The sequence below is a fragment of the Urocitellus parryii genome, chromosome 13 (assembly GCF_045843805.1).
Source record: "Urocitellus parryii isolate mUroPar1 chromosome 13, mUroPar1.hap1, whole genome shotgun sequence".
Lineage (NCBI taxonomy): Eukaryota > Metazoa > Chordata > Mammalia > Rodentia > Sciuridae > Urocitellus > Urocitellus parryii.
In genome coordinates this window covers 61,471,545-61,497,683 of record NC_135543.1, presented here as the reverse complement: position 1 = coordinate 61,497,683, position 26,139 = coordinate 61,471,545, and the positions used below count along the sequence as shown (strand labels likewise).

At 42.2% G+C, this 26,139-nt stretch overlaps 1 protein-coding gene across 1 annotated transcript in view; it reads right to left on the bottom strand.

Moving 5' to 3' along the window:
• The window catches only part of LOC113177229 (uncharacterized), a 130,525-nt gene extending 110,472 nt beyond the window's left edge, over positions 1–20,053 (bottom strand). The window contains 1 exon segment of the mRNA XM_077792274.1: positions 19,909–20,053. Coding sequence (XP_077648400.1) covers positions 19,909–19,911 — 3 coding nt within the window. The 5' untranslated portion in view covers positions 19,912–20,053.
• Positions 20,054–26,139: the final 6,086 nt, after the last annotated feature.

The window sequence follows — 26,139 nt, the reverse complement described above, 5'->3', positions numbered from 1 at the left end:
ATAAAAAGGTCAAAATAAAGTGTGAATATTAAAAAAATTTTCAGGGGCTGGGGGAGTGCTCAGTGGTACAGCACTTGCCTAGCATGTGCGAAGCCCTGGGTCAGATCCTCAGCACCATATAAAATAAATAAATAAAATAAAGATATTGTGTTCAACTACAACTAAAAAATAAATATTAAAAAATAGAATTTTCATAACAGGACAGTCATTATAACCAAAGAGTAGTGTAAACATTTAAAGAAGGCAGCAAAATCAGACTCATCAATGATATTTACATTTTAGCACACATACAAAACGGCAACTTTTTATACATTAAGACAGAATTGTTCATGTGAACAGAAATAAAAACTATATTCAATTGGGGAAAATTATAAATCAACTGGGGGTTGGCTTTTATATTACTGACATACACACACTGGAAGAATAAAGGATGAAGAGCTCAGGTTGTGTATTTTCCTTTCCTGCATCCTCTGCTCCGAGCTGTGACTTTGACTCTAAGGAAGGTGAGCGTGTGTAACTCCCGCCTCTGTAACCCAGAATGTGGGCAGGCGAGGGCGCTACAGGACCCGCATGCTAATCACGGTCCCTTGAGCCATGGTTTCTCTGGGACCCACCAGGTGGAGACCACCGGATCCTGCTGGCCCGTCTCAGCTCAGAGCCTTGAGGCCTGGCAGCCTCCAGATGGACAAGCAGGCCAGAGGCCACCAACCCCTAGGCAAGGCCCTGCGCAAGGAGAGCAGGACACCTGCTGAGACTTCCTTCCCACCCATTCCTCCTGACCTGTGCCCCCTCCTGAGGCCAAAGCCCTCCGGTTAACCCTAACCCTCTGCTAATACTCTGGCCTGTTGGCCTTTCTTTTCTGATGTATCCCTTTCATAGCTTTAATGCACAGCCAGCCCCATCCCTCGGGGAGGTGACACCAGGAGGCACAGTAAGGTGGAATCCAGCGGAAGCACAGGTGACTAGGGTCTGATTCAGAACCTCCAGTAGCAAGGCCAATGTCTCCCTCAAACAACAGTGGGAATTTTCCCTCTCCAAAACAAGCCCCAAGCCTGAAGTCACAAAAAAATGAATTTCTGCATCAAATATGATGGTTTATACAAATTATTTTTAAAATCCTGATAAAATACTTAATGATAAAAAGAAAGAAATTAACTTGGGGAAGTCATTAACCATGGGGAAGAATCTGTCACAGAAAGTTTAGACCAAGCAAATAAGGTGGAATTTACTGTAAAAGGAGCATGCAAAAATGGACACACCATCACTGCAGGGTTATCAGCGCCCCAAACAAAGTGAAATAAAAGGTGCCCACCAGTTTTATGTAAAGCATGAGATGATCACATCTCCTGTGCTCTGTAGGTACCCACAGGGTAGCACTTTCCTAGCACTCTGGAGAATGGATCTCAGAACCAAACTAAAAAAGACAAGATCACCTGAACTGATGCAGAAAAAGGCTTCAGTGAAATTCAACCCCACTTCTTGATAAAAATCCTTAATAAACTAGGGATAGAAGGAACTTACTTCAAATCATAGTGGCTACATATGACAACCACAAAGCCAACAGCATGATGAGTATAAAGAAATGAAAGCACTTCCTCTAAAACCAAGAACAACATGAGGATGTCCACACTCATAAATTCTGCTCAATGTCATACTTGTATTTTTAGCTGGAGCATTTGGCAAGGGACAGAAATAAATGGACACAAATTAAAAATGAAAAACTCAAGGGGCTGGGGATGTGGCTCAAGAGGTAGCGCGCTCGCCTGGCATGCGTGCAGCCCGGGTTCGATCCTCAGCACCACATACAAACAAAGATGTTGTGTCCGCCAATAACTAATAAATAAATAAATATTTAAAAAAAAAAAAAGAAAAAGAAAAACTCAAAATACCCATATCTGCAAAGGATATGATCCTTCCTACACTTAGGAAATTCTGAAACCTTCAACAAAGAATCCCAGATCTGATCAACAAATCCAACAAAGTAACAGAATAAGAAAATCAATGCCAAAATCAGTAGCTTTTTTTTTTTTTTTGTACTGGGGACTGAATTCCAGGTCACTCAACCACTGAGCCACATTCCCAGCCCTTTTTTATATTTCATTTAGAGACAGGGTCTCACTGAGTTGCTGAGGTTGGCTTTGAATTCACGATCCTTCTGCCTCTGCCTCCCCAGCCACTGCACCCATCCTAACCAGAGCTTTTCTATACAATAATCTGCTGAAAAAGAAATTAAGAAGCCTATTCCATTCAAAATAACTTTAAAAAGTAAAATGCTCAGGAATAAATCTGACAACAGAAGTGAAAAACTTTTACAAGCAAGCAAAATTACAGACCAGTGAGTGAGGCAGAACAGGATGCAAGGAGAAGGGAAGACTCCCAGTGTTCATGGAAAAACTCTAGAGACTCGAGGCAACCCCCTCCAAATACCAATGAGATCCTTCACAGTAGACAAATAATCCTAAAATTCACATGGAATCCTAAAAAGTCCAGCAAGTAAAGCAGTCCTGAGTAAAAACAGTGAAGCTGAAGGAATCACAATACCCGACTTCTGATTACAGACAAGAGCAACAAAACATGGTGGTGCTGGAATAAAAGCAGACACACAAGAACAAGCGATGGAACAGAGGAGAGAACAGACAGAGCCTCATGGCTGTGATCATTTGATGACCGACAAAGGCCAAAATAACAAACATTAGAGAAAAGAAGTCCTCTCTAACAACTGGTGCTGGGAACATGGGGATGTCTGCATGTCAAAGACTGAGCCTACATTCCTATCTCTAAACCTGCACAAAGGTCAACCCCAAATGGGTCAAGACCTAAAACCAGAAACTTTACAGCTGCTACAAGAAAACTAGGAACAGTCCAACATAGTGCACAGGATTTGCTTCCCCACTAGGATCTTACAGTTCAGTAAATAACCAAGAATCAATAAATGAGGGTTGGGGAAATATCTCAGTTGGTAGAGTGCTTGCCTAGCATGTACAAAACCCTGAGTTCAATCCCCAGCACCACAGAAAAAAAGAATCAATAAATGAGATGGCATTAAACCAAAAACCTTCTGCATGGCAAAGGAAAAAAACATCAGCCAGAATAGATAGCCTACTAAATGAGAGAAGATCTTTGTCATTTACTACTGATTAATATCCAGAATACAAAATGAACTTAAAACCAGAAAACAAAACAACCCATTCAGCTGGGCATGGTGGCGCATGCCTGTAATCCCAACGGCTGAGGAGGCTGGGGCAGGAGGTTCCTGAGTTCAAAGCCAGCCTCAGCAACAACAAGGTGCTAAGCAACTCAGTGAGACTCTGTCTCTAAATAAAATACAAAATAAGGCTGGGGATGTAGCTCAGTGGCCAAGTGACCCTGAGTTCAATCCCTAGTACCAAAAAAAAAAAAAAAAAAAAAAAAATTCAATAAAATAAATATTTCTCATCTCTCAAAAAAATAGCACAGGGCTGGGGATGTGGCTCAAGTGCTTGCCTGGCATGCGTGCAGCCCAGGTTCGATCCTCAGCACCACATATAAACAAAGATGTTGTGTCCGCCGAAAACTAAAAAATAAATATTAAAAATTTTCTCTCTCTCTCACTCTCTTAAAAAAAAAGCACAAATAGCAAACAATTATAAAGAAAATGTTCCAAATTTTTAACAATCACGGAAATGCAAGTCAAAAGTTTCCTAAGACTCCACGTCACTCCAGTTAGAATGCCAATCATCAGGACTACAAATAATAAATGCTGACAAGGACATGGGAGAAAGGGAGTACACATACAACACTGCTGAGAATATAAATTAATACAACCACTACAGAAATCAGGGTGGATGCTTCCTCAGAAAACCCGAAGAACTACTACATGAGTCTCGGGATCTATCTTAACAGTTTGGAGATGGATTCCCATGCTTACAGCACCACAACTCACAACAGCTGTTATGGGACTAGTCTAGGTGTCCATCAGTAGATCAATGGAAAAAGAAAGTGTGGCATATACATACAAGGAAGTTTCATTCAGCCATAAAAAAATAAAATTATGTCACTTGCAGGAAAATGGAAGGAACTGGGAACATCATTTTCAGTGTTTAAATAAGCCAGACTCAGCAATTATTGTAAATTTTGTCATATTTGGAAGCCAGAGAGAAAAAAAGAGAAAAGGGATCTCATGAAAAAAAAAAAAAGAGAGACCATTGGGTAGAGGAAGGACTCTGGAAGAGGGAGGCCTGGAGGGCAAAGGGAGACACTGGGAATGACAGTGATCAACATATTTTCTGTGAATCTGGACTTAACCCACATTGAAACACTACTATTCAATAAAATTAATACATATCAGTGAAAATTTCATTAAAATTCCACTGACACCTACTATTTTTGCCCCAATTCTGGTTCCAATTTCAAGGTGAAAACTCGTTGAAAATCACATGTAGCTTAAATATGGCTTAAATAATCAAGGTATTACATTTTCCTGAGGCCAGAAAAAATGGTTTCAATTTATTTTAATTTCCAGTTCCATGAAACCTAATTATAATGACCTTGGGTTCATAACAAGTGAATAGTAAAATAAATGTGAAAGATACTTGTGGTTTCAAGTGAGAAATAGTGAATTAGATTAACAAGGAATTAAACCTGGTTTTAAAACAGAGATCAAGTTGATATAAACCTGAACAGGGAAAACAATACTAACGATGCCCCAAAATAGCTCCCAAAATATAATAGAGAAAAAGGAGACTTAAAATTATAACTGGCTTTTGAATTAGGTTTGTAGATATGTAGAACTGATGAAGCATTTCTCCTACACAGGAAACAACAAAAATGATGGAAAAACAACAAAGAAGGGTTGGGACACAGCTCAATGGTAGAGTGCCTTCCCTGCAAACTCAACATCCTGGATTTCATCCTCACCCCACAGAAGAAAAAGGAGCTCAAAAGTTAAAATAAATGATATTTTTTGAACTCATAAGAGAAATAATACCATAAACAAATAATCTGGTATTTTGAGGACACAGAGGCCTGCAGAAGACAAAGGCTACAATGACTTCTCCAAGAAAACTGTTAAACTAGTAAAATGAACCGAGTGTTTTGAGCCAGTTCCCGAGTCCATGTGCAGGTGGTGAGTGTTAAAGTGAAATCCTCCGGTGTACAGACAAAGGGTCCCCTCCATCATGCTTGTTTGTCCTCAGGAATCTAAAATGCCCATCAGAGAAGTCAGGGCAGGATCCTGGGGGTCTTTCCCGCTGGTGCTGAGGAGGAGAGCTCCAACCACTGCTGCACTTAGGAGCCACCTCTCACACATGACTTTAGAGGACACCGCCTCACATGCAGTGAGATAATATCAAACCTGGGCCTTGGGGCACTGTGAGAAACCACCACAGCAGGGTGAGGGACCCGGCCACCAGCAGGTCAGACACGCACACCTCCTCGTCCTCTACCCATAAACCTGAGACCATTGAAAGCCATCATTAAACAGATAATCATCTAATGCTCAGGGGGTAATCACCACATTGACAAAGGCTGATGCCAGTTACACCTCGACTGGACTGACACAAGCCCCCCCACTCAAGTCTAGGGAGCACAGCTCATCAATAGGCTTTAAAATGCTTCCCGAACCCACTATTCTACTTAACACTCTGCCTTCAACAAATAGTTTCAATTGTGTTTACACAATTTTGTCTTTATTTGCAATGTTGGTTATTTGATTTCCTTTTCATTCCCATAAGAACTTTGGTGTCAGTTGGCCAATTTCAACAAAAAGGAGATTGATATTTTGACCTAATTACACTGAATTTTCAAATGCATTTTGGGATACTGTGATTTTAACAACATTAAAATTTTGGTCATTAGGGCTGGGGCTGAGCAGTAGAGCACTCTAGCACGTGCAAAGTCCTGGGTTTGATCCTCAGCACCACATATAAATAAGGAAAAAGGTATTGTATCCAACTACAACAATAACAACAAAATAATTCAAACAAATTTTGGTCACTAAATATCAGCTGCTTTTCCATTTGTTTTACATCTCTTTCTTACTTTTCAGACATAGACTTTTATTTCAAATTATGTTTTTCACACAGTAGTAAATGTAATTGTGTCAATTTTAAGACTGATCACTGCTAGTATAAGAAACTTACAAAATTTTTTAAATAATTATATTTACCCTGTAACCCATAACCTTGATAAAATGATTTGTTAGTTTTAGTGTTTTGTGTGATAATTCTTGAAATATTTTATATTCAGGATGATATCATCTCTGTAGGCTATTTTGCTCTTTGTTGTCCGTTCATAATTTCCAGAATGATGTCACAGAAGCCATAAAAACATGTTTTCTTTTTTCCAATGTAAAGTGTAAAGCATTCAGATTTTCACCATTAAAAACAATGTTAACTGTAGGTTATTCATGACTCACTTTAGCAAAGTGAAAAAATTTCCTTTTAATCCTACTTTACCACATATTTTACCACGGACATTTATCAAAAGCTTTTTTCAAGTGATTTTTATAAATTAAAAAAAAAAACATGGTGTATTACTTGATTGGTTTGGGATATTAAATAAAATCTGTATTTCCAGCATATCCCTCAGCCCTGGTGTCAGATCTCCCTTAATGCACTTCACCTTAGCCTGCAGGTGACTTAGAAGGTGAGTCCACACCACCAGAGTGACAGGTGCTCTGCAACTTCCCTCCTGTCTACTTTTGTTATCTGGTAAATCTGGCCTAACAGATGATGTTTCCACTTCCTATTGGAAGTGATCTTGAACACTGGTACTGATTCCTATTAAATATTTGGCAGAACTCATCAGTGTTTGGGGACCCTGTTGTTGGTAGTATTTTTTGTTTTTGTTTGTTGTTTGAGATATGCCCTTGCTTTGCTGCCCAGGCTGCCCCTGACCCCTGGACTCATGGTTTCTCCTTCCTCAGCGTCACAAACAGCTGGGATTACAGGTATGAACAGCCACGTGCAGCTTCCCTGAGCTTCTCAGGGTATTATTTATAATTGTGTTAGTTTTTACTTTATACATCTATTTTATATTTTTTCACATATGTCAACTGGTGTATTCTATTTATTCTCGAATTAACTTTCAAAACTCAAGTATAGCTAAGAATTTGACAGCAGGTTTTAATATTCCATGTTTCTAGACATTTCACAATTGAAATGAAATAATAAAGAAGAATAAAGTTGGGAAATGGGGACTTGGCAATGTGTGAATCCCCCCACGTCTCAAGATGCCTATTGAGGGATGGAGAATATGCAAGGTTTATACTTATATCTGTGACATAAATGAGGTATAGAAGCTAAAGGAAATTGGGATTTGGAGCATTTTTTCTGATTTTGAGTACTTTAGTGAAGCTGAGCACTTTTCATATATTGTCAGACATTTATCCTTCATTGAGAAATATCTACCTAGACTTTTACCCATATATGAATTAGGTTATGAGTTTTTTTTATCTTTCCTTTTTGATGAGTTGTATTCATTTCACTTATTATGGATTTTAAACTTTCATCAGATTTGTAGCTAGCAAATATCTTCTTCCAATACATAACTACGTGTTCATTCATTGATTGATTCTTTTGCTGGGTATAAGCATTTTTTTATTTTGGTATGGTCTGTCTTGATTGTTCTTTGTATGTTTTATCCAAACACTGTTGCTAAGACCAATGTCAAAGAATTCCCCCTTTTTACTTTTAGAAATTCTGAGGTGTCAGGTTATGTATCATATTGAGATACCATGTCATGCTTGTTAGCATAAATGTCATTTAAATGATAGTAATAATAAGTGTTGCAGAAAATACGCGGGAAAGGAAACCCTTTCTACACCACTAGCAAGAACATAAATTGATAGAGACATGGAAAACATTGAGGTCATCAAAAATTAAAATTAGGGGGCTGGGGTTGTGGCTCAGAGGTAGAGCGCTCACCTACCATGCATGAGGCCCTGGGTTCGATCCTCAGCACCACATAAAAATAAAATAACAATATTGTGTCCACCTATAACTAAAAAATAAATTTAAAAAAAAATTAAAATTAAAACTACCCTAAGATCCAGATATCTTTCTGGACAAATGCACATATAATTTGGAGTTCTTCAGAAAAAACGGAATCCGTATACATGTACATACATATATATGCATGGGAGACAGTGGATTTTACAGGCCAAATGACCATATCAATGTGATATGTCTACATATGCATGTACTGCATTGATAACATCCAACCACACTTATTCCACCCTTCCCCCCAACATGCACACACACACTCTTCCCAATCCCTTTAATCAATACTTTACTTTCAGGTAGACTTACTTTACTTTTACATGTAAGAGAATATGTAAGATTTTATTTTCTGTGTCCAGCTTTTTTTACTTAGCATGATATCCTCCATTTCCTTCAATTTTGCTGCAAATAATAGGAATTTATTTTTATTTATGGCTAAATCATACTCCATGTGTATATAAACCATGTTTTCTGATGCATATATTAAAGTGCTTATCTAAACCGCTAAAGTTACTCTCTATATTATTGCAAAGCTGTGTAATATGCAACTTTAATTTACACTGCGAAGAAAAGAAATAAACAAGAAAGAAGTAAATTAGAAAGCTAGGCTACTTGGCCTAATTTAACCCAACTTTAAAGATGCATTCCAAAGCTCCTATCTCTATTTTACTTTAACTTAATTAATACACAAGAAAATAGAATGGCAGTTCTCTTTGGATCCATCACCTGCTGATTTGAGTCCTTAGTAGATTATATTACAGTTATTTGCTATTGTGCAAGGTCTATCCCTATCACAAGACCTATCCCTGGGGATCTCTTTTACTATGTATGCTCTAGATTGTTCCTATTAGAATATATTTTTTGATCCTAAAAATTATCCCTACGAGTCTCTTCTTCAAAACCAAGTAACTCTTTTTTGACTTTCTCAGAGTTCTCACCCCTCACATTTGAAAACCCAAGTCTCCCGTCCTCAGAGTTGTTTTCCACTCTTGTATACAATTATTGTCATACTCTCTGGGGACCTTTCAATACTGAGTAACTGCAGGATTGGGTGAGTTAAATGGTACCTGGCGTTCTACCTTCCAGGATATGAACTGCTATTCCTCAATGGTAGCCACTAGGGGACCTGAGGCAAAAGTATCATAAATTTGAAGCCAGCCACAGCAACTTAATGAGAACCTGTCTCAAAATAAAATAAAAAAGGGCTGGGGATGTGCTCAGTGGTAAATCACCTCTGAATTCCATTCCCAGTACTCATGTTCCCTCCCCACCCCCACACAGAGCAATCCCTGTCTTCTTGTATGATATTAAAGACCTCAAAGACAAAGAAATGAGGCTTGGGGACACTAGGTCTTCCCCCAAAAAGCCGTGTATTCCAGTTTTCAATGCTCAAGATTTCAAATCTTTGTAAACATTATTCCTAAGAATTTTGATATTACTGTCACTAGAATTGGTTCCTTAATTTTATGTTTGGATTGCCTTTTTCTTGTATACATTAAAAACAACTGCTGGGCCAGGCATGGTGGCACATTCCTGCCTCAGCAGCCGGGGAGGCAGGAGGATCATGAGTTTAAAACCAGCTTTAGCAACTAAGCCAGGCCTTAGCAACTTAGCAAGACCCTATCTCAAAATAAAAACAAAAAGAGCTGGCTATGTGGCTCAGTGGTTAAACACCCCTGGTTTCAATCCCTGGTACCAAGAGAGAGAGGGGCAGAGAGAGAGAGAGAGAGAGGTGGGGGGAGTGGAGAAGGTGGCAACCAGAAGCTTGATAGTGTCAAGGAAGTAAAAAATTAAAAACAGTGTATAGGTCGGTCTGTAGGAAATTCATGTGGTTTAACTGACTGCTGATTTTGAAAGTTAGCCTCCTTTGTTAGTAGCACATAGATCATATTTTATGGTACAAAGCAAATCTTACCAAATTAAAAAAAAAAAGATAATTCCTTGCATCCTATCAGATCATGATGGAATGACATTAGAAATCAATAGAGATAAAAAACAGAAACTACTCTAATCCCTGGGGATTAAATAATACTCTTGAGTGAAGAGCCCTGAACCACATAAGAGTCTCAGCTGAATTCTACCAAACTTATTTAAAGAAGAATTAACACCAATCCTTCTCAAATTACTTAATAAAATAGAAAAGAAGGGAACACTGCCAAATTCATTCTTTGAAACCATTATCATTCTGATTCTAACCGGACAGACACGTCAAGGAAAGAAAACATCAGGCCAATATCGTTGATGAGCATAGATGCAAAAATTCTTTTTCCTGGTACAGAGGATGGAACTCAGGGCTGCTCAATTACCAAGCCACATCCCCAACCCTTATTTAGTTGCTTAGGGCCTCACTAAGGCTGGCTTTGAACTCATGATCCTCCCTCCTCAGACTCCCAAGTTGCTAGGATAACAGGTATGTGCCACCATGCCTAGGAAACTTCATTAAAAAACACATTAAGATGATAGTGCACACTGATCAAGTAGATTTCATTATAGGAATGCATGGTTGGTTCACCATACACAAACCAATAAATGTAATTTGCCACATAAATTGTGATAAGGACAAGAATCATATGATATCCAATAGATGCAGAAAAAACATCTGACAAAATCCAGCACCCATTCATGTATAAAACACTAGAAAAATTAGGGACAGAAGTGTTAGATACAGAAAATGAAAAACTCCAACACAGTGTGGCCTGGGAAAAGGGGATAAAGCAGAAAGCCACATGCTGAGGGCACTAATCTCTTCCAAGACAAGCCTATTCCCAGTGCTGGCCACAAAACCCCAACCCCAAAGTCCAAATTCCTGAGGCCCAAACAGACACACTCACTAAATCACCTCTTAGTAGAATCTACATGAGCTCAACTCCTCCTGTGGCCAGTGGCTCGTTTTCCACAAGGAAAGTGGGTCCATCAGAGGCCTCACACCTTCCTGCAGGAGACTCCCTTCCTGTATAAAAATCTGAGATGACCCATGAAGTTTGTGTCTGGCCTGGCCTTTCCAGCAGTGTAAAGGCCACAGGTGACAAAGCCAGGGCCAAGACCGAACTGCATGGAGGAAAACCAGAAGCATTTCCCCTAAAACAAACAGCAAAACACCAAGAATGTCCATTCTCACCACTCCTATTCAGCATAGTCCCTGAAACTCCAGCCACAGCACTCAGGCAAGAGGAGAAAATTAAAGGTATAAAAATAAGAAAAGAAGTCAAACTATCTCTGTTTGCTGATGATATATTAAAAAAACAACAACAATAAAAAACCCTCCACCAGAAGACTTCCAGAGCTGATACACAATTTTATTAAAGGTTATAAAAGAAACATACCTCAATCATTTTCCTATACTCCAATAATGAATCTACTGAAACAGAAATTAAGAAAACTATCCCACTCCAATAACCTTAAAAACAATAAATATTTTGAATTAATCTAAGGAAGGAGATGAGAGAACTCTATGTGAAAAGTGCTGAGCACTGAAGGAATTGAAGAAGACCTTAGAAGACGTCTTTGAACAGGCAGCATTAATACTGTCAAAATGCTACACTACTAAAATGCATTACACAGATTAATGCAGTCCCTACCAAAATCACAATGACATTCTTCACAGAACTAGAAAAAACAGTTCTAAAATTCACTTGGAAGAAGAGAGCCAGAATAGCCAAAGCAATTCTGAGCAAGAAGAGCAACACTGGAGATCCAATTGTACCAGATCTGGGTGGACCACAGAGCATGATATCAGTGCCTATGGTACCAAACAGCATTAAGTCTAGTGGGACCAAAGACACAGAGACATACCCACAGAGGTGACTACCCGATGCTTGGCAATCACACAGGTTGGAGAAAAGAAAGCCTTTTTCACAAATGATGTTGAGAAACGGGATGACCCTATCCCTCATCCTATACAAAAGTCAACTCAAGTGAATCAAAGACCCAGGAATTAGACCAGAAACTACTCTGTTAGAAGAAAACACACTCAACACTCCAACAGAGAGGCACAAGCATCAGCTTCCTTAACGAGACCTCTAAAGCTTAAGAAATATAACCAAGAATCACTAAGTGGGATGGTGTCAAATTAAAAAGCTTCTGCACAGCAAAGTCAACAATTAATGGGCAAATTGAACAGACAATTCCCCAACAAGAAATACAATGGCCAGTAAATATATGAAAAATGGCCAACATCTCTAGCAATCAGAGAAATGCAAATCAAAACTACACTAAGGGACTGGGGCTCAGTGGCAGAGCACTTGTTTAGGATGTGGGAGGCACTGGGTTCAATCCTCAGCACCACATAAAAATAAACAAATAAAATAAAGATATTCTTACCATCTACAACTACCAAAAAGAAAACTGCATTAAGATTTCATCTCATTTCAATTGAATGGCAATTATCAAAGAATAAAGACACTAATAAATGTGGACAAGTATGTGGGGAAAAGTATACTCATACATTGCTGGTGGAACTGCAAGTGAGTAAAGCCACTCTGGAAAATAGTATAAAGCCACTCTGGAAAACAGTATGTACACTCCTCAAAAAAACTAGGAATAGAAGCACCATCGGACCCAGCGATCCCACTCTGGTACATGCACAAAAGCTCTAAAGTCAGCACATTATACGGATGTAGCCACACCAGTGTTTCTAGCAACATGACTCACACTAGCCAAGCACAGGGGCCTGTCAACAGATGGATGGATGTAGAAAATGTGGGATACAGACACAAGGAAGTATTACTCAGCCACAGAAAAGAATGAAACTTTGGTGTTTGCCAGGAAATAGATGGAAATGGAGAACATCATGCTCAGTGAAATGAGCCAGACCCAGAAAGTTGAAGGTCAGATGTTTTCTCTGATCTGCAGAAGCTAAAACAAAATAGGAAATAAAAGTAAAAGAGGGGGTGGAATTCCACCACAATAGAAGAGAGGTCAGGGGAGTAGAGGAATGGGGAAGAAGGGAGGGAGGAAGGATGCAAGAAAGGAAGAACAGTGGATGGGTCTAGTGCACATGTGAGCATGTGTCCCAGGGAGTCCCACCTTCATCTACATCTGCAACGCACTAATTTAAAATATCTGCAAATAAATACAAAGCGACATCAGGGACTGGGGATGTGGTTCAAGCAGTAGCGCGCTCGCCCGGCATGCGTGCAGCCCAGGTTTGATCCTCAGCACCACATACCAACAAAGATGTTGCGTCTACCGAAAACAAACTAAAAAATAAATATTAAAAAAAAAATTCTCTCTTAAAAAAAAAAGAGACATCAGTACACTAGGGCAAAAGGAACAGTGGGAGAGGAGAGCAAAGATAGAGGAAGTACTGGGGATGAACTAGAGAAAATCTCTCATGCTTGTACTGAAGTGGCACCCCCTTTCTCCACAGAAAAGCCCTCTTCACCATGGATGATTTTAGGACTGTCAGCAAAAGAGTCCATTGTAGATAAACTTCCTATTTTCATGTCACCCTGTTTACTTGGCCACTGGTCGAGAAGATACAAGCACTCCAGGTGCTGGACACCCCCTTAGTAATTTTTCACAAACGTATCCAGTATAGTACTTTGAAGAAATGTGCAAACAAGGCCTCTGGCCTTGAGCCGGGCTTCACAGAGATATCTACATTTTTAAGATAAGTTACAAATGGGCTCCATGGTAACAGCTGGCAGAGGGAGGATAGAAAGAAGAGAAGAAGCTCTCCCCTTCTCAGGTGTTGTCCTTGAAGAGTTAACTTGCCCAGAACAGTGAAAGAAAAAGCTGCTTTTATGTGAACTTCTGCAGACTGTGAACTTCTGAGCCCCTCCCCCCTTACATGCTGGGTATAAAACTCTGAAACTCCCTGAACTCGGGGTTCAGGGGGATTGATTGATTACAGCAAAGGCTGTACCCTCTGAACCTGGCTGCAGCCAAATAAAACTGTTTCCTGCTATCTTCGGTGCCTTGCCTTGTTTGTCCCTACAACAGTATAATTAGGTCAAAATGAACCCTAATATTATGCATAACTAAAGTGAAGTCAGAAACAAAAATAAGTGCTCATTCTTTACTAACTTGTGAAAATGGTATTTGTATATACAAGTTCTGATATTCTAGGTAGGAGATCAGTACGTCATTTTTGCTTTCTTACATCATTACCAATATTCTAACCAATGTCACTGGGCCAAATAGATGACTATTATTAAAAAATAATAACATTTGGTCCTCATCTCATCCTATACTAAAGGTCCATACATTTAAAAAGCAAAAATTAATTTCAAAGAAAAAATTTGTTACTGTGCTATTAAAAAAATCTTACATTGAATATTTGAAGAGCATGAAATTTTTTAAAAAAAGTTTAATAAACGGGTATAGGGCTGGGGATGTGGCTCAAGCGGTAGCGCGCTCCCCTGGCATGCTGGTGGCCTGGGTTCAATCCTTAGCACCACATACCAACAAAGATGTTGTGTCCGCCGAGAACTCAAAAATAATAAATATTTAAAAATTCTCTCTCTCTCTCTCTCTTTAAAATAAATAAATAAATAAATAAATAAATAAATAAATAAATAAATAAACAAACAAACGGGTATAGAACTTCCACTGAATCAGTAGACCCCATGTCAAATACTGCTGCTGAGAATGCTTGGAGGTTAGACACCCAGTGGGACCCTCTGTGGTGCCCTTCCAGCAGAGGTTCACAGTGGTCGATCACGTGAGGTGCTATGTGCTCCTGAGAAAACCACTGTTGTCTCAGAACAGAAAAGCAACCCAGGAGATTCACAACATCTTTACAAAGAGAACACTCAAAAGACAACTAAACAGAAGTCAACATGGCTGAGAGAAGTGGGCATTCAAGATGCAGGACCACTGCACTCACCAGGGGTAACAAGGACAACAAAGGCCAAAACAAATCATCAATTAACAGATGAACAACTGCAAAGGAGTGACGCAGTGGCCCTGTCAGACACTGCTGTGGACGCCCAGTGGTGGAGCTCCTGGGACGAGGGCCTGGTGCCACCTACCAGGCACACCTTGGGGACCATCAACTCCACTCCCAGGCAGAACAGAGCAGCACAAAGGATTCCAGGAGAAAGCTCTAAAGGCCAGTGTCCCCGCTGCCTTTGTCACCTCAGGTGGGCTGCCTCCACCCTGCCTAGCCTCCAGGACCTGGCCCCTGGCCAGCTGGACGTGCGGGGCATTAGAGAAGAGTGTGGAGCCACTGGTGGGCTGGATGCAGAACCTGGAGAGGCCCAGGTGGGAGAGGAGGACGCAGGGGAGGAGGACGCAGGGGAGGAGGACACAGGGGAGGAGGACAGTGTGAGGAGCAGGGGACACAGGGGGGGGAGGAAGATCAGGGTGACAGGGGCTGTGCCAAGACAGCTGCTCCAGAAGGGGACGAGGGGGTCCCTGCAGAAGACAGGAAATGGGGTGGCAGAGTGAGCCCCAGGCGAAGGGCTGGGGGCAGGAAGCCCCCAGGGACCGGGGGTGGGGACACTTGACAGTGGGAACCTCTCCTGGCTCTCTCTGGCTCCAGAGCGCCACTTTCTCCTTCTCCCCAGCCTCCCTCGGCCTCCCTGGACACTGTCCCCACCCTTATCTGCCACTGTGACCCTCAAACCTGCCACCCCAGTGCCCAGCTGGCCCCGCCTCTCCTCTCCTCCCGGGCTCATCCTCCTGACCCCATCTAGACCACAGGCCTTTCTTCTTGAATAGCCCCTCCTGCCTGTACTCCACACCTCCACCTCATACCCTAGCCCATCCCTTTCCTGCCTGATCCCCAGATCTCAGACCCCTCCCTTAGATAGCCATGGGCCAGGGTGGGACCAGCCCACAGTTGCCCCCTTTAACTTCCCTTTTGGTAAAATTTACATAATAAGTTGTCACACTTCTGTTTTCTTGTTTCAAAGAACACTCCAAGAGTACTAGTTAAAACAGAAAAGCAGTAGTTATCGCTAACAGGAAGCAGTCAGTACATGCAGTGGAACCATAGTAAGGTCACCTGGTTTACTTTAAATTACTTTTAAAGTGTTCTTTGTTACTGCTGCCCTGGATGAATAAATTACAGATAAGCTGCTTTAAAAAAACAAAAACAAAACAAACAAACAAACAAAAAAAAAAACCCTGGCACAAAGACCTGAGAGTTGCAAGCAGAGATAAAAGGAGCTAATTAGGGAGCTGGTTGGGGAAATGCATCAAAAAAGAAGGATTAACAACTCTTGACAGGGTCCACCTAGGCCAGGGCCAAGCCAGGAGTCATGGCCACAGATGCCTCCACAGTCTTGGAAGGGAGGCAGGTTTCCTTAGTAACATGCACTAAGGTAAATTCTGACTAGCCTGGGCCCAAAACCAAAGGAGGATGATTTGTAGATAAAATGCCCTGAAGAGGACATGCCCTGAACAGGACGGCCACCATGGCAGTTCTGAAGAGGGCCAATTAGGGTCAAAACCTGGGCCCTGGACATGAAGGAGGAGCTGCGCACCTGACTGTCCTGGCTCTTAGCAGTGCTCTCTGCCTGGGCCTCACTCTGCTTTTACTTACTTTCACCTCACACTTATACTAAAGTGCTCTTTTTTTTTTAATATTTATTTTTAGGTGGACACAACATCTTCATTTTATTTTTATGTGGTGCTGAGGATCGAACCCAGTGCCACGCGCATGCCAGGCGAGCGCACTACCATTTGAGCCACATCCCCAGCTAAAGTGCTCTTGTCTGACTTTTGGTGTCAGACTTTAAATTGTCATTTGTGGGAACACAAGCAAAATATAAAACATTAACAGTTTTTGTCTTGTTTTAATAAAAAAGAGAGCTATAGGGAAGATGAGGTGGTATATGCCTGCAATTCCAAGTACTTGTGAGGCCAAGACAGGAGGACTGCAATCGCAAGGCCAGCCTGGGCAAATTAGTGAGGTCCTGTCTCAATTCAAAATTTTAAAAAGGGCTGGGGATGTAGCTTAGCGGAAGTACGTTCTTGGCTTCAATCCTAAGAACCATACAAAAATTTATTTGTTTTCAAAGTTACACAAAAAGACATGTTAAAAAAATGTACAAATTGGATAACATTAAAATAAAATTTCCATCATCAAATGATACCATTAAATGGTACAAAGGAAGTGACAGCAGGAGAAATTAATTACTTCACATATAACTAAACTTTTAATAAGAAAGGAAAAGATAAAGACCCCAAACCAAGGCAGGCAAGAGACTGCATAGCCACTTTATATGAAATATCTGTGTTCAATAATCATAAAAAGTTCAACATCTTTACACATTAAAGATATAAAAATAAAATTAGATAAAATTAATCACTGTTGATGAAGATTTGGAACAAATAAATTCTCATTAACTGCAGACAGAGTGGAATGAAGATACATGAAGCTCCCCCCAGTAGCAGACTTGCAGGAATGACTGCAAAGTAAACCATGATGATCATGTGTAAGGATACAGCGGTATAGATCCCAACACCTGAAATCCAGGATGGGGAAAGAGAACTCACACGAAAGAAGAGGTAAATAATACAGTGTGGGAAAAATGGTCCGGTTCAACAAATATAGAAAACACCACTAAGTATTATATAGATGCCACGTTCATGTGAGACCTCACATACATACATCTTTTAAAAGGAAATATGTAGAATACTCATCAGAAATAAAAATTTCTGGGAGTACTTAAAAGACTAAATTATATATACCATGTGTAGATAAAACTCATCACTAAAAAAATAATAATTTTCCCCAAATTAATCTATAGTATAAAAAATTTTAATATGCTGTGCTGGGGTTGTAGCTCAGTGGTAGAGCACTTGCTTAGCACGTGTGAGGCACTGGGTTTGATGCTCAGCACCACATAAAAATAAATAGATAAAGGCATTGTGTCCATCTACAACTAAAAAAAAATTAAAAAAAAATAAATTTCAACATGCTTATCTTTTAATGAAAAAGGGTTTAAAGCAGGTTTTTCTAAAATTCTCCTGGTGGTAAAGCATACTGATTTATAACAGCAAATGAAGTAGTTTTCAGTACCTAAATTATATACACTATATACATTAATTATATACATAATGTGTAAATTATAGGCACTAATTTATAAATTATAGGCACTAATGTATAATATAAAACCATAATATTGCAATAATAAAGACCAAGGAACCATAATACAAACAAAATCCATAATTAAATCCACATATACACAAACATTTTTGTATTGTTAGGTCCAACTATATATATTTAGAACGACATTAGATGTAAATGGATGAAATTACCAAATGTACAAGTAGGTTGAGCCAGGCAAACAGTTCACCGTGTACGTGCAGAATTGGAAGGTCCTAGGCTTAAATACCAGCAGCACAAATAAGAGGCTTTTTTTTTTTTTGGTAGCAAGGATTGAACTCAGGAGCACTTGGCCACTGAACCACATCCCCAGCCCTATTTTGTATTTTATTTAGAGACAGGGTCTCACTGAGTTGGTTAGCACCTCACTTTTGCTGAGGCTGACTTTGAACTCTCATCCTCCTGAGCCGGTGCTCGGCATAAAAGGCTTTTTTCTAACGGGGATTATTTTGGGAAAAGAATATGAGACAACTGATTTTCCCTCCATCTATGGCTACACTGAATAGATGCTCATGTTTGGGTCCCTTTAAGACAGTCACAAATGAGTTTAAAGAATTAGATCCATTGAACAACTGAGAAAATATATACTTTCAAATGAGTAGGAAAATCTGGGGTACACTGGCCATGGTCCTACACTGCAAAATGTCCCATTTCATTGGTATAGAATGGGTATACATACATACCCTAAGTCAAGTTTCCTGTGGTTTGCATTTTAATTTATAGGGCTGGGAGAACAAGTATCTGCCTAAGTATCAAAAAGTGGTGATTTTCTATGGTCATGCAAGCACTTCCCGGGGTTCATCACCTGGGTTCAGGGCAGAAGCCTTCAAACCCAACCGCCTAAGCTTCCCCTTGGAAGATACCTGTCAGCAAGTTCTGCCAAATGCTGTGGCTGACACGCTGAATTTCTATCTTACTTCAGAGATTTAATAGGAAAAATACAGCATAAACCACTGACAGCCTGAGAGTTTAGCATTTACCTCCCAAACCTCCAACCTCCAACCAAAGCAGCTGAGAGCACATCCAAATCTCCAGATTGGAAACATGGATTTATTGTTTTGCAAGAGCTTCCATGAGCTATCATCCCCAGCAGTGACGCAGAAAAGGTGTTAGAAATCATAGATCCCTCTAGATTGCTCTTTCAGTGACTTCCTGGCAGCTCTCATTTTAACAAATTTGCTTCAGGAACTCAATGCACAAGTCAGATAGCTGACCTCCTGCAGCCTGACTACAGATGCTAGAATGGCTAGTACAAATAAAAAAATTTTTTTTGGAAAGATAACAAGCACACCAGCGTATAAAGACATAGATAAAAGGAAACACTTACACAACCGCTGGTGAGAACATAAAGTTAGTACAGCTGTTTTTGGAAACCGTATGAACGTACTTCAAAAAATTAAAAATAGGCCATGCGCGGTGGTGCACGCCCATAAACCCGGCGGCTCGGGAGGCTGGGGCAGGAGGACCGCGAGTTGAAGGCCATCTCAGCAACTGAGCGAGGCCCTAAGAAATTTAGCAAGACCCAGTCTCTGAATAAAACATAAAAAGGACTGGGACGTGGCTCGGTGGCACCGCGCCCTGGGTTCAATCCCGCACGAAAACACCGCGGCCAGCGGCCCTCGCGGGGAGGCCGCGGTCCCCACCCGCAGCCGCCTCTCGGTGGGGGCGGAGGCTGAGCCTCCGCACAGGGCTCCGGCTGTGGGTTCCGGGGACGCCGCGGCCGACCCTCCCTCGCGGGCCGGCCCAAGGGCCCAGCCGCGAGCGGGCGGAGGCCGGAGAGTAAGTGGAGTCCGCTCGGCCATTTCCGGCGCCCACCGCCGCCCGCCCAGGCGAACCGCCGCGCTGTCCGCGGACGCCCCTCGCACACACCATTTCCCGGCCGCAGGGTGCCCGGCCTTCCGCCGCGGAGCTCCGGCGCCTGGCAGCAGAGGAACTCGGGTCTCCCGATGACGGGTGGCAGCCCGGCCGCGCATCCGACGAATGGCGAGGTCCCGAGACAAAGGCGCCCCCTCGAGGCGAGGCCCGCCCTCTCCGCACGGGGCGGGCTCCGGATTGGGCAGGTCTCGCCCGCTCGCCTCTGATTGGACAGCGCCTCCGACCCCGACCCTGACCCGGAGCCTAGGGAGCCTGCGGGCTGAGTGACAGCGCGGGCGTCCAACCCCGGAAAGACCGGGCGGAAGGCGGCCTGGCGGTCCTGCTCCGCGCGCCCGCGCTGTTAGGGCAGAGCTGGGGTCGGACGCGGGTGCGCCTAACCGTGGGCCGCCGCCCACGCCTTTCCTTTCCTCACTCGGAGACAAGCGCTCACTAACGGCGCGGCTGCTGGACTCACAGGCCCGCCGCCCACGGCGCTGTTCTGAGTTGCTGGGAATGGAACAAAGGCTCGGGGACAGCCTTTCCAAGGCAGGGCCTCCCTACAGCAGGGGGCTCTCTGCAGCAGGGGGCTCCAAGCCGGGAAGACTCGTATTTTATGACGTATATAGTCGCATCAATTCATGGAATAAGTGCATGTATATTATCCAGGGATGGAAATCATATAACGACAATCACTTTGCATTTTTATGTGACTTTTCTGCTCTCTGGTCTTGGGAGGAGGCAGCGTGAACCTTGAACTGGGAAGCAAACCCCAAAAGCAGCGATTACCCGCACAAAAAAAAATGTGGGCACACGCGTGATTCTAGGTTTTCTATTACATGAAAAAAAATTAAAAATAACAGGCCAAGGCCACTTTAACAGGACGTCCTCTTCAGGGCGTCGTCGTTATGTGGACAGCATGAAATTCCCGGTGAGGTTGGCGGGTGTGGAAGAGCATCCTCCAGGGCAGCCACCGCCTCGGCTGGGGGCAGCGCCTCCCGCGACTCCGGCCGGTGGAGTTCCCGGACGCCTCCTTTGTGTGCCAGAGGTGAGGAAATACACTCCCTTGCCAATATTTTTCCTCGGTGCCAAGGAATAGCAGAGACACTGCCCTGGGAGCGAGCCGGGACCTCCCAACGGGAAGTGTCCCAGAGCAGACCGCTGTTTCCCACCTGGCGCTGGGCACGGTCCTCTCCCATTTCAGATGTCATACAGCAAAGAAAGGAAGATGGGTGTCCCAGGAGATGGGGGCCCATGTCTTCAGATCTTTCAGCAGTTCAGACTCTAGCGTTTAAACAGATTAAAGGAAATTTTATTTTGCAATTTTCTTTGGTCTTAATGGCAGGACTGGGATGTCTGTTTATATGCATATATGTCTACACGTATTGCCGTATTCAATACCCTATCGAAAGACCTAACTTTAAATTAGGAGAAAAGAAGAATCAATGCCTATAACACATGTGCTATTTTCCAGATAACTTCTGCATCACATGTGACACAATTTTGTTTATAAAGGTGTCTTAGTTATCTATCACTGGATTATAAGCCTCTCTAAAACATCAGCTCATGAGTGCACTGATCATTTTAGGCTGGACTCAGCTGGGGGTCTTTCAGCTGCATGTGGTTAGCTGAGAGTTGATAAGATTTCTAAACTTCAGAGGGTAAGCTGACTGTCAACTGGAGCACCTTGATCCTCGTCCCAGTGAGAGCTCCTTCTCCAGCAGGCTGAGATGGGCTTGTTCTCTTGAAAATGGCAGGGTTCTGAAAGCAAAAACACAAGTATTCAATATCTTTTGAGGCTAAGTACCCCACCAAGACTTTCACAATCACAGCTTTATATGAACCATAGCAGAATAGTTATAGAAACTTCATCTATAAGAAAAGAAAAAATGACAATGAGTGACAAAACATCTGCAGTTCTTTCGTTTTATCTGTACCCATAACCCTGGCAATGTGATTTTACTCCCTTTCCTGTCAAAATACAGATAGTTTCCCAAGACTTGTGGTTCTGCATAATTGAAGGGGCCTTGATCTTTTTACTTCCGAAAGCAGCGGACTTTTTCTGTACCAACAGGAGAAATGCTATTTTTATGTCAATCAATCTGGAATAGTAAAGGACAAGATAAAACAACTCCGACAGGACCTTGAACATCAGAAACAACCGCTCTCCTCTATGGAAGGATGGCAGTCAAGTAACCCCCTTCTGGAGTGGGCACTTCCTTCCCTGACCCCCTCTCCTGTTACAGGTCTTTTGTTAATGCTTGCCCCCTGCGTCATTAGATTGGTTCAAGACTAGATCCAAAAAAGTCTCTAATCAAACTATAAACCAGCTTTTGTTACAGGAATATCAATCCCTCACCAAAATTGGGGCACTGGGGACAGCATTTCACCACCACTCTGTAGAGAATCAGATGTGACTGTGTTACTATTACTGTCCTTGATGGAGTCTGCCTGCAAACAGGATATTCTGTCAAGGTATAGATAGGTTGCCGCAGTCTAGCTGGCCACTCACACCTTGTAGATTCAAACAGCAACTCCTTATTCTCGAACTGTCACCGGCACTCTACACACAGGTTCTGGGGAAAATTCACGTTCTGGCCGCAAAATTCACAGTACTCCACCAGGATACGCCCTATTCCCGGCAGGGTACACCTTAAACCTGGAACCGCCCTAAACCCAAGGACGGGATACTCCCTAAAACCTGATCCGCCCTAATCCAGTAGGATCCTCCTTAAACCCAGATCCACCCTGGTCCTGAAGCAGGGTCGCCTTTCTCAAACATACATGCAATGTCACTGCAAAATGTCCAAGGCAAGTCTATTTCCACGAGTCCTTCCTCTAAGCAACATGGGGTACGCTGGCAAGGAAATTTCGATGCGTCATTCCTCCTTGGCAATGGCTCTCAGCAATAGGTAGCAGCAGACATGCTTGAAAACGAGGTGTCTGCTGTCCTTGGGAGGGCCTGTTCGCAAAAGAGAGGCTCCTTCAAGGTTTAGGATAAGGTAACAGAGGACATGCTTGAAAACGAGGTGTCTGCTGTCCTTGGGAGGACTTGCCTGCAAATGGATGTTCTGCCAAGTGGGCTAGGACGGCGCTGAGAAAAATTTTATTATCTGTTCTTAACAAGAACAGAGCTCGGCATGCTCCAGGCCGAGAGTAGATTAGCCAGGAGAAGCGGGTCACTTCTGATTAGAGAGTAAAACTTCTGTGTGCTATGTTTAATTAGCTGAAAGACCTGATTCATTGATGTTGGAAGGCTGCCTTCTTTGTTCACAATACTATAAAAAGATTGCTTGTACACAATAAAGGACTTTGTTTCTGCTGCTGCTTTGCTTGCTCTGCTTCTTCTTTTCCCATGCTGACCTGCAAGTGAGGACTTTGTTTCTACTGCTGCTTTGCTTGCTCTGCTTCTTCTTTTCCCATGCTGACCTGCAAGTGAATTACTGCAACATTTGGCGTAGTCGGCAGGATCCAGCACCGAAAGGGTAAGCACCCCGGGTTAAGAAAACGAAAGGGGGACTTTCCGGATTAACAAAATATCGAAAGGTATCACCCCAGGTTGAAAGAAACTTTAGAGGGACTTTCAGAACTAACAAGTATCAAAAGGTATTGCCCCAGGTTGAAAGAAACTTTAGGGGGACTTTCAGAACTAACAAATATCAAAAGGTATCGCCCTGGGTTGAAAGAGACTTTAGGGGGACTTTCAGAACTAACAAATATCAAAAGGTATTGCCCCAGGTTAAAAGAGACTTTAGGGGGACTTTCAGAACTAACAAATATCAAAAGGTATCGCCCTAGGTTGAAAGAGACTTTAGGGGGACTTTCAGAACTAACAAAATATCGAAAGGTATTGTTATGCTCAAATTCAGGACCCCCAAAGACCACCAGAGACCCAAGATCGATGTAAGCAGCAAAGAGGTGTTTATTGCGAGCTAGCGCACGCACACACACACACAGCAACTGGTGACGCTGAGAGGTCCCAAACCCAGGGTTTGCAGCATTTTTATACTTTCTTTGGAGAGGGCAGGGACTTCACATACATCATAGCCTCTTTTAGCAAATCATCACACACTGCGGGAAAATCAAATAACAACTCTAAAACATGATTAGTACATTCACTGGCGGGAACAAGTTGGGTAGGGGTGATTGGTCAGTACAAAAGGGGTATTCATTTGAACTGATTGGTTTAAGCCAAGAGGGGTGTATGTGCTGAACTACATGGTTTCCCAAATTGTTATCAACCACCATAAAATACTGGGAGGGTCATCTGGCATCCCAGGTATTTCCCTGTCTCATGCTAATTGGTGGCTGCTAGGGGACTGCTATGGATTCCCACCTAGCCTGACTGAGTCGGGGACACCTGGCGCAGCAGATCTCTCCTGTTATTTGTAGATAAACAACTTAGCAGGGTGGGAATGTGCCTAGGAGTGCTTTGTGGGGCTTTCCAAGGACAAAGGCCATGTCCCTTCCTTGGACAGGCTTTGCTCTGAGATAGAGGCTGGTTTTTCAGTATCGCCCTGGGTTGAAAGAGACTTTAGGGGGACTTTCAGAACTAACATGGAAAACTCCCAGTCCTTAAAGGAACAATATATGGAGTTACTACAAGGATTATTATATTCCATAGGTGTGAAAACATCTCATAAGAGACTCAAGGAGTTATTTAAAATTATAGAATGTCATTGTCACTGGTTCCAGTATTAAACTAAGGTCCAGTTAAATTTAGGGAAATGGAAATTGGTTCAGAAAGAGCTCCATAAGTGAAGCCAGATTTAAAATTAGGTAGCCAGTGTAGTTAGGTAAATCGGGTCTAATATCGAGTGAAATCTAAAATGGAGGCCATGCTGGGAATGACTCAGGGAAAACACAGGACAATTCATGGAATGTTAATGAAGTCCCGAAAAGGCCCTAGGCCAAAGTCCACCTGGAAGAAGTATTAATGAATAGCCCCCAGCAGATTTGAAGAAAGCCCATCTCAAAGAAGTGTTAATGAAGTCCTTCCTGCTCAGACTACTTCTTTGGCCCACCTGTGTCCCACCCCTCGGGCCTTCCCACCTACATTCCATCACTGAAAGAACTATAAAAAGGGGAGACAACCTCACTTCCACAGATTCCACCTCTTGGGTCCCCTTCTTCCTCCAGGAGAAGTCTTTTCTGCTGTCCTTAATAAACTTCTAATTTCTACTCTGACCTTGCCTCGGAACTCACCAGTCGACAGCGGTAACATAAGCAGCATCAGGCTGGAAATGTTATTTCTTTGAAGATTTGGACATTGTGTAACACTATTACTCAGGCATTACAATTACTAGAAAGCAATAATGAAAAGGGCTCTCTTTGTGAAAGACAAGTTTATACATCAAAATCTGATAATAAGGTTAACAAAACAGAGCCCAAGGAAGATATTTGTGATACTATAGATGACTCTCCTAAATCAGATCTGGGTGATAAGGAAGATTCAAAAAGTTCAGATAGTGACTCCAATATGAAAGAAATTATGGAGGCTTTTGTGGATTAAAATGAAATTAAAAAAGCAAAGGTCCTCTCTTAAACCTCCTACTCCTTCTAATGCTTCTCTCTTTCCAATGACAGAGTATAGAGTTGATGTGGGTAGAGAACAACAATGTTTTTCATTTCCTCTTACTATGATACATGATGATGATGATCTTGCAGCTCCTCCTGGTTGTTTTGTTGATCCACCACATTTGTTTCCTATAACTAGACAACAAAACCTTCAAAATCCCCCGGGACCTATGGAGGATAAGTTAATGGAGGAGGGTAATTACCGTGCCTTTAGAGAGCAGGCTCAATATACAGATCCAGATCTTCAACAAGTTCAACAGGTTTTCTTAAGAGCTTGGAGATGTGGGCTGGGGATGTGGCTCAAGTGGTATTGCGATCGCCTGGCATGCGTGCGGCCCGGGTTCGATCCTCAGCACCACATACCAACAAAGACGTTGAGTCCGCCGAGAACTAAAAAATAAATAAATATTAAAAATTCTCTCTCCTCTCTCACTCTCTCTAAAAAAAAAAAAAAAAAAAAAAAAGAGCTTGGAGATGTGTGATACCCACAGGTCAAGCACAACCTTCCTTTACTAAAACTGTACAAGGGGCTACTGAAACTTACACTGATTTTCTTGCAAGACTGTGTACTGCTGTAATGAGGGCAATAAGTCAAGATCAAATAATAAAGGTATTATTGGAAATATTAGCATTTGAAAATGCAAATCCTGAACATAAGCATATTTGGGGGCC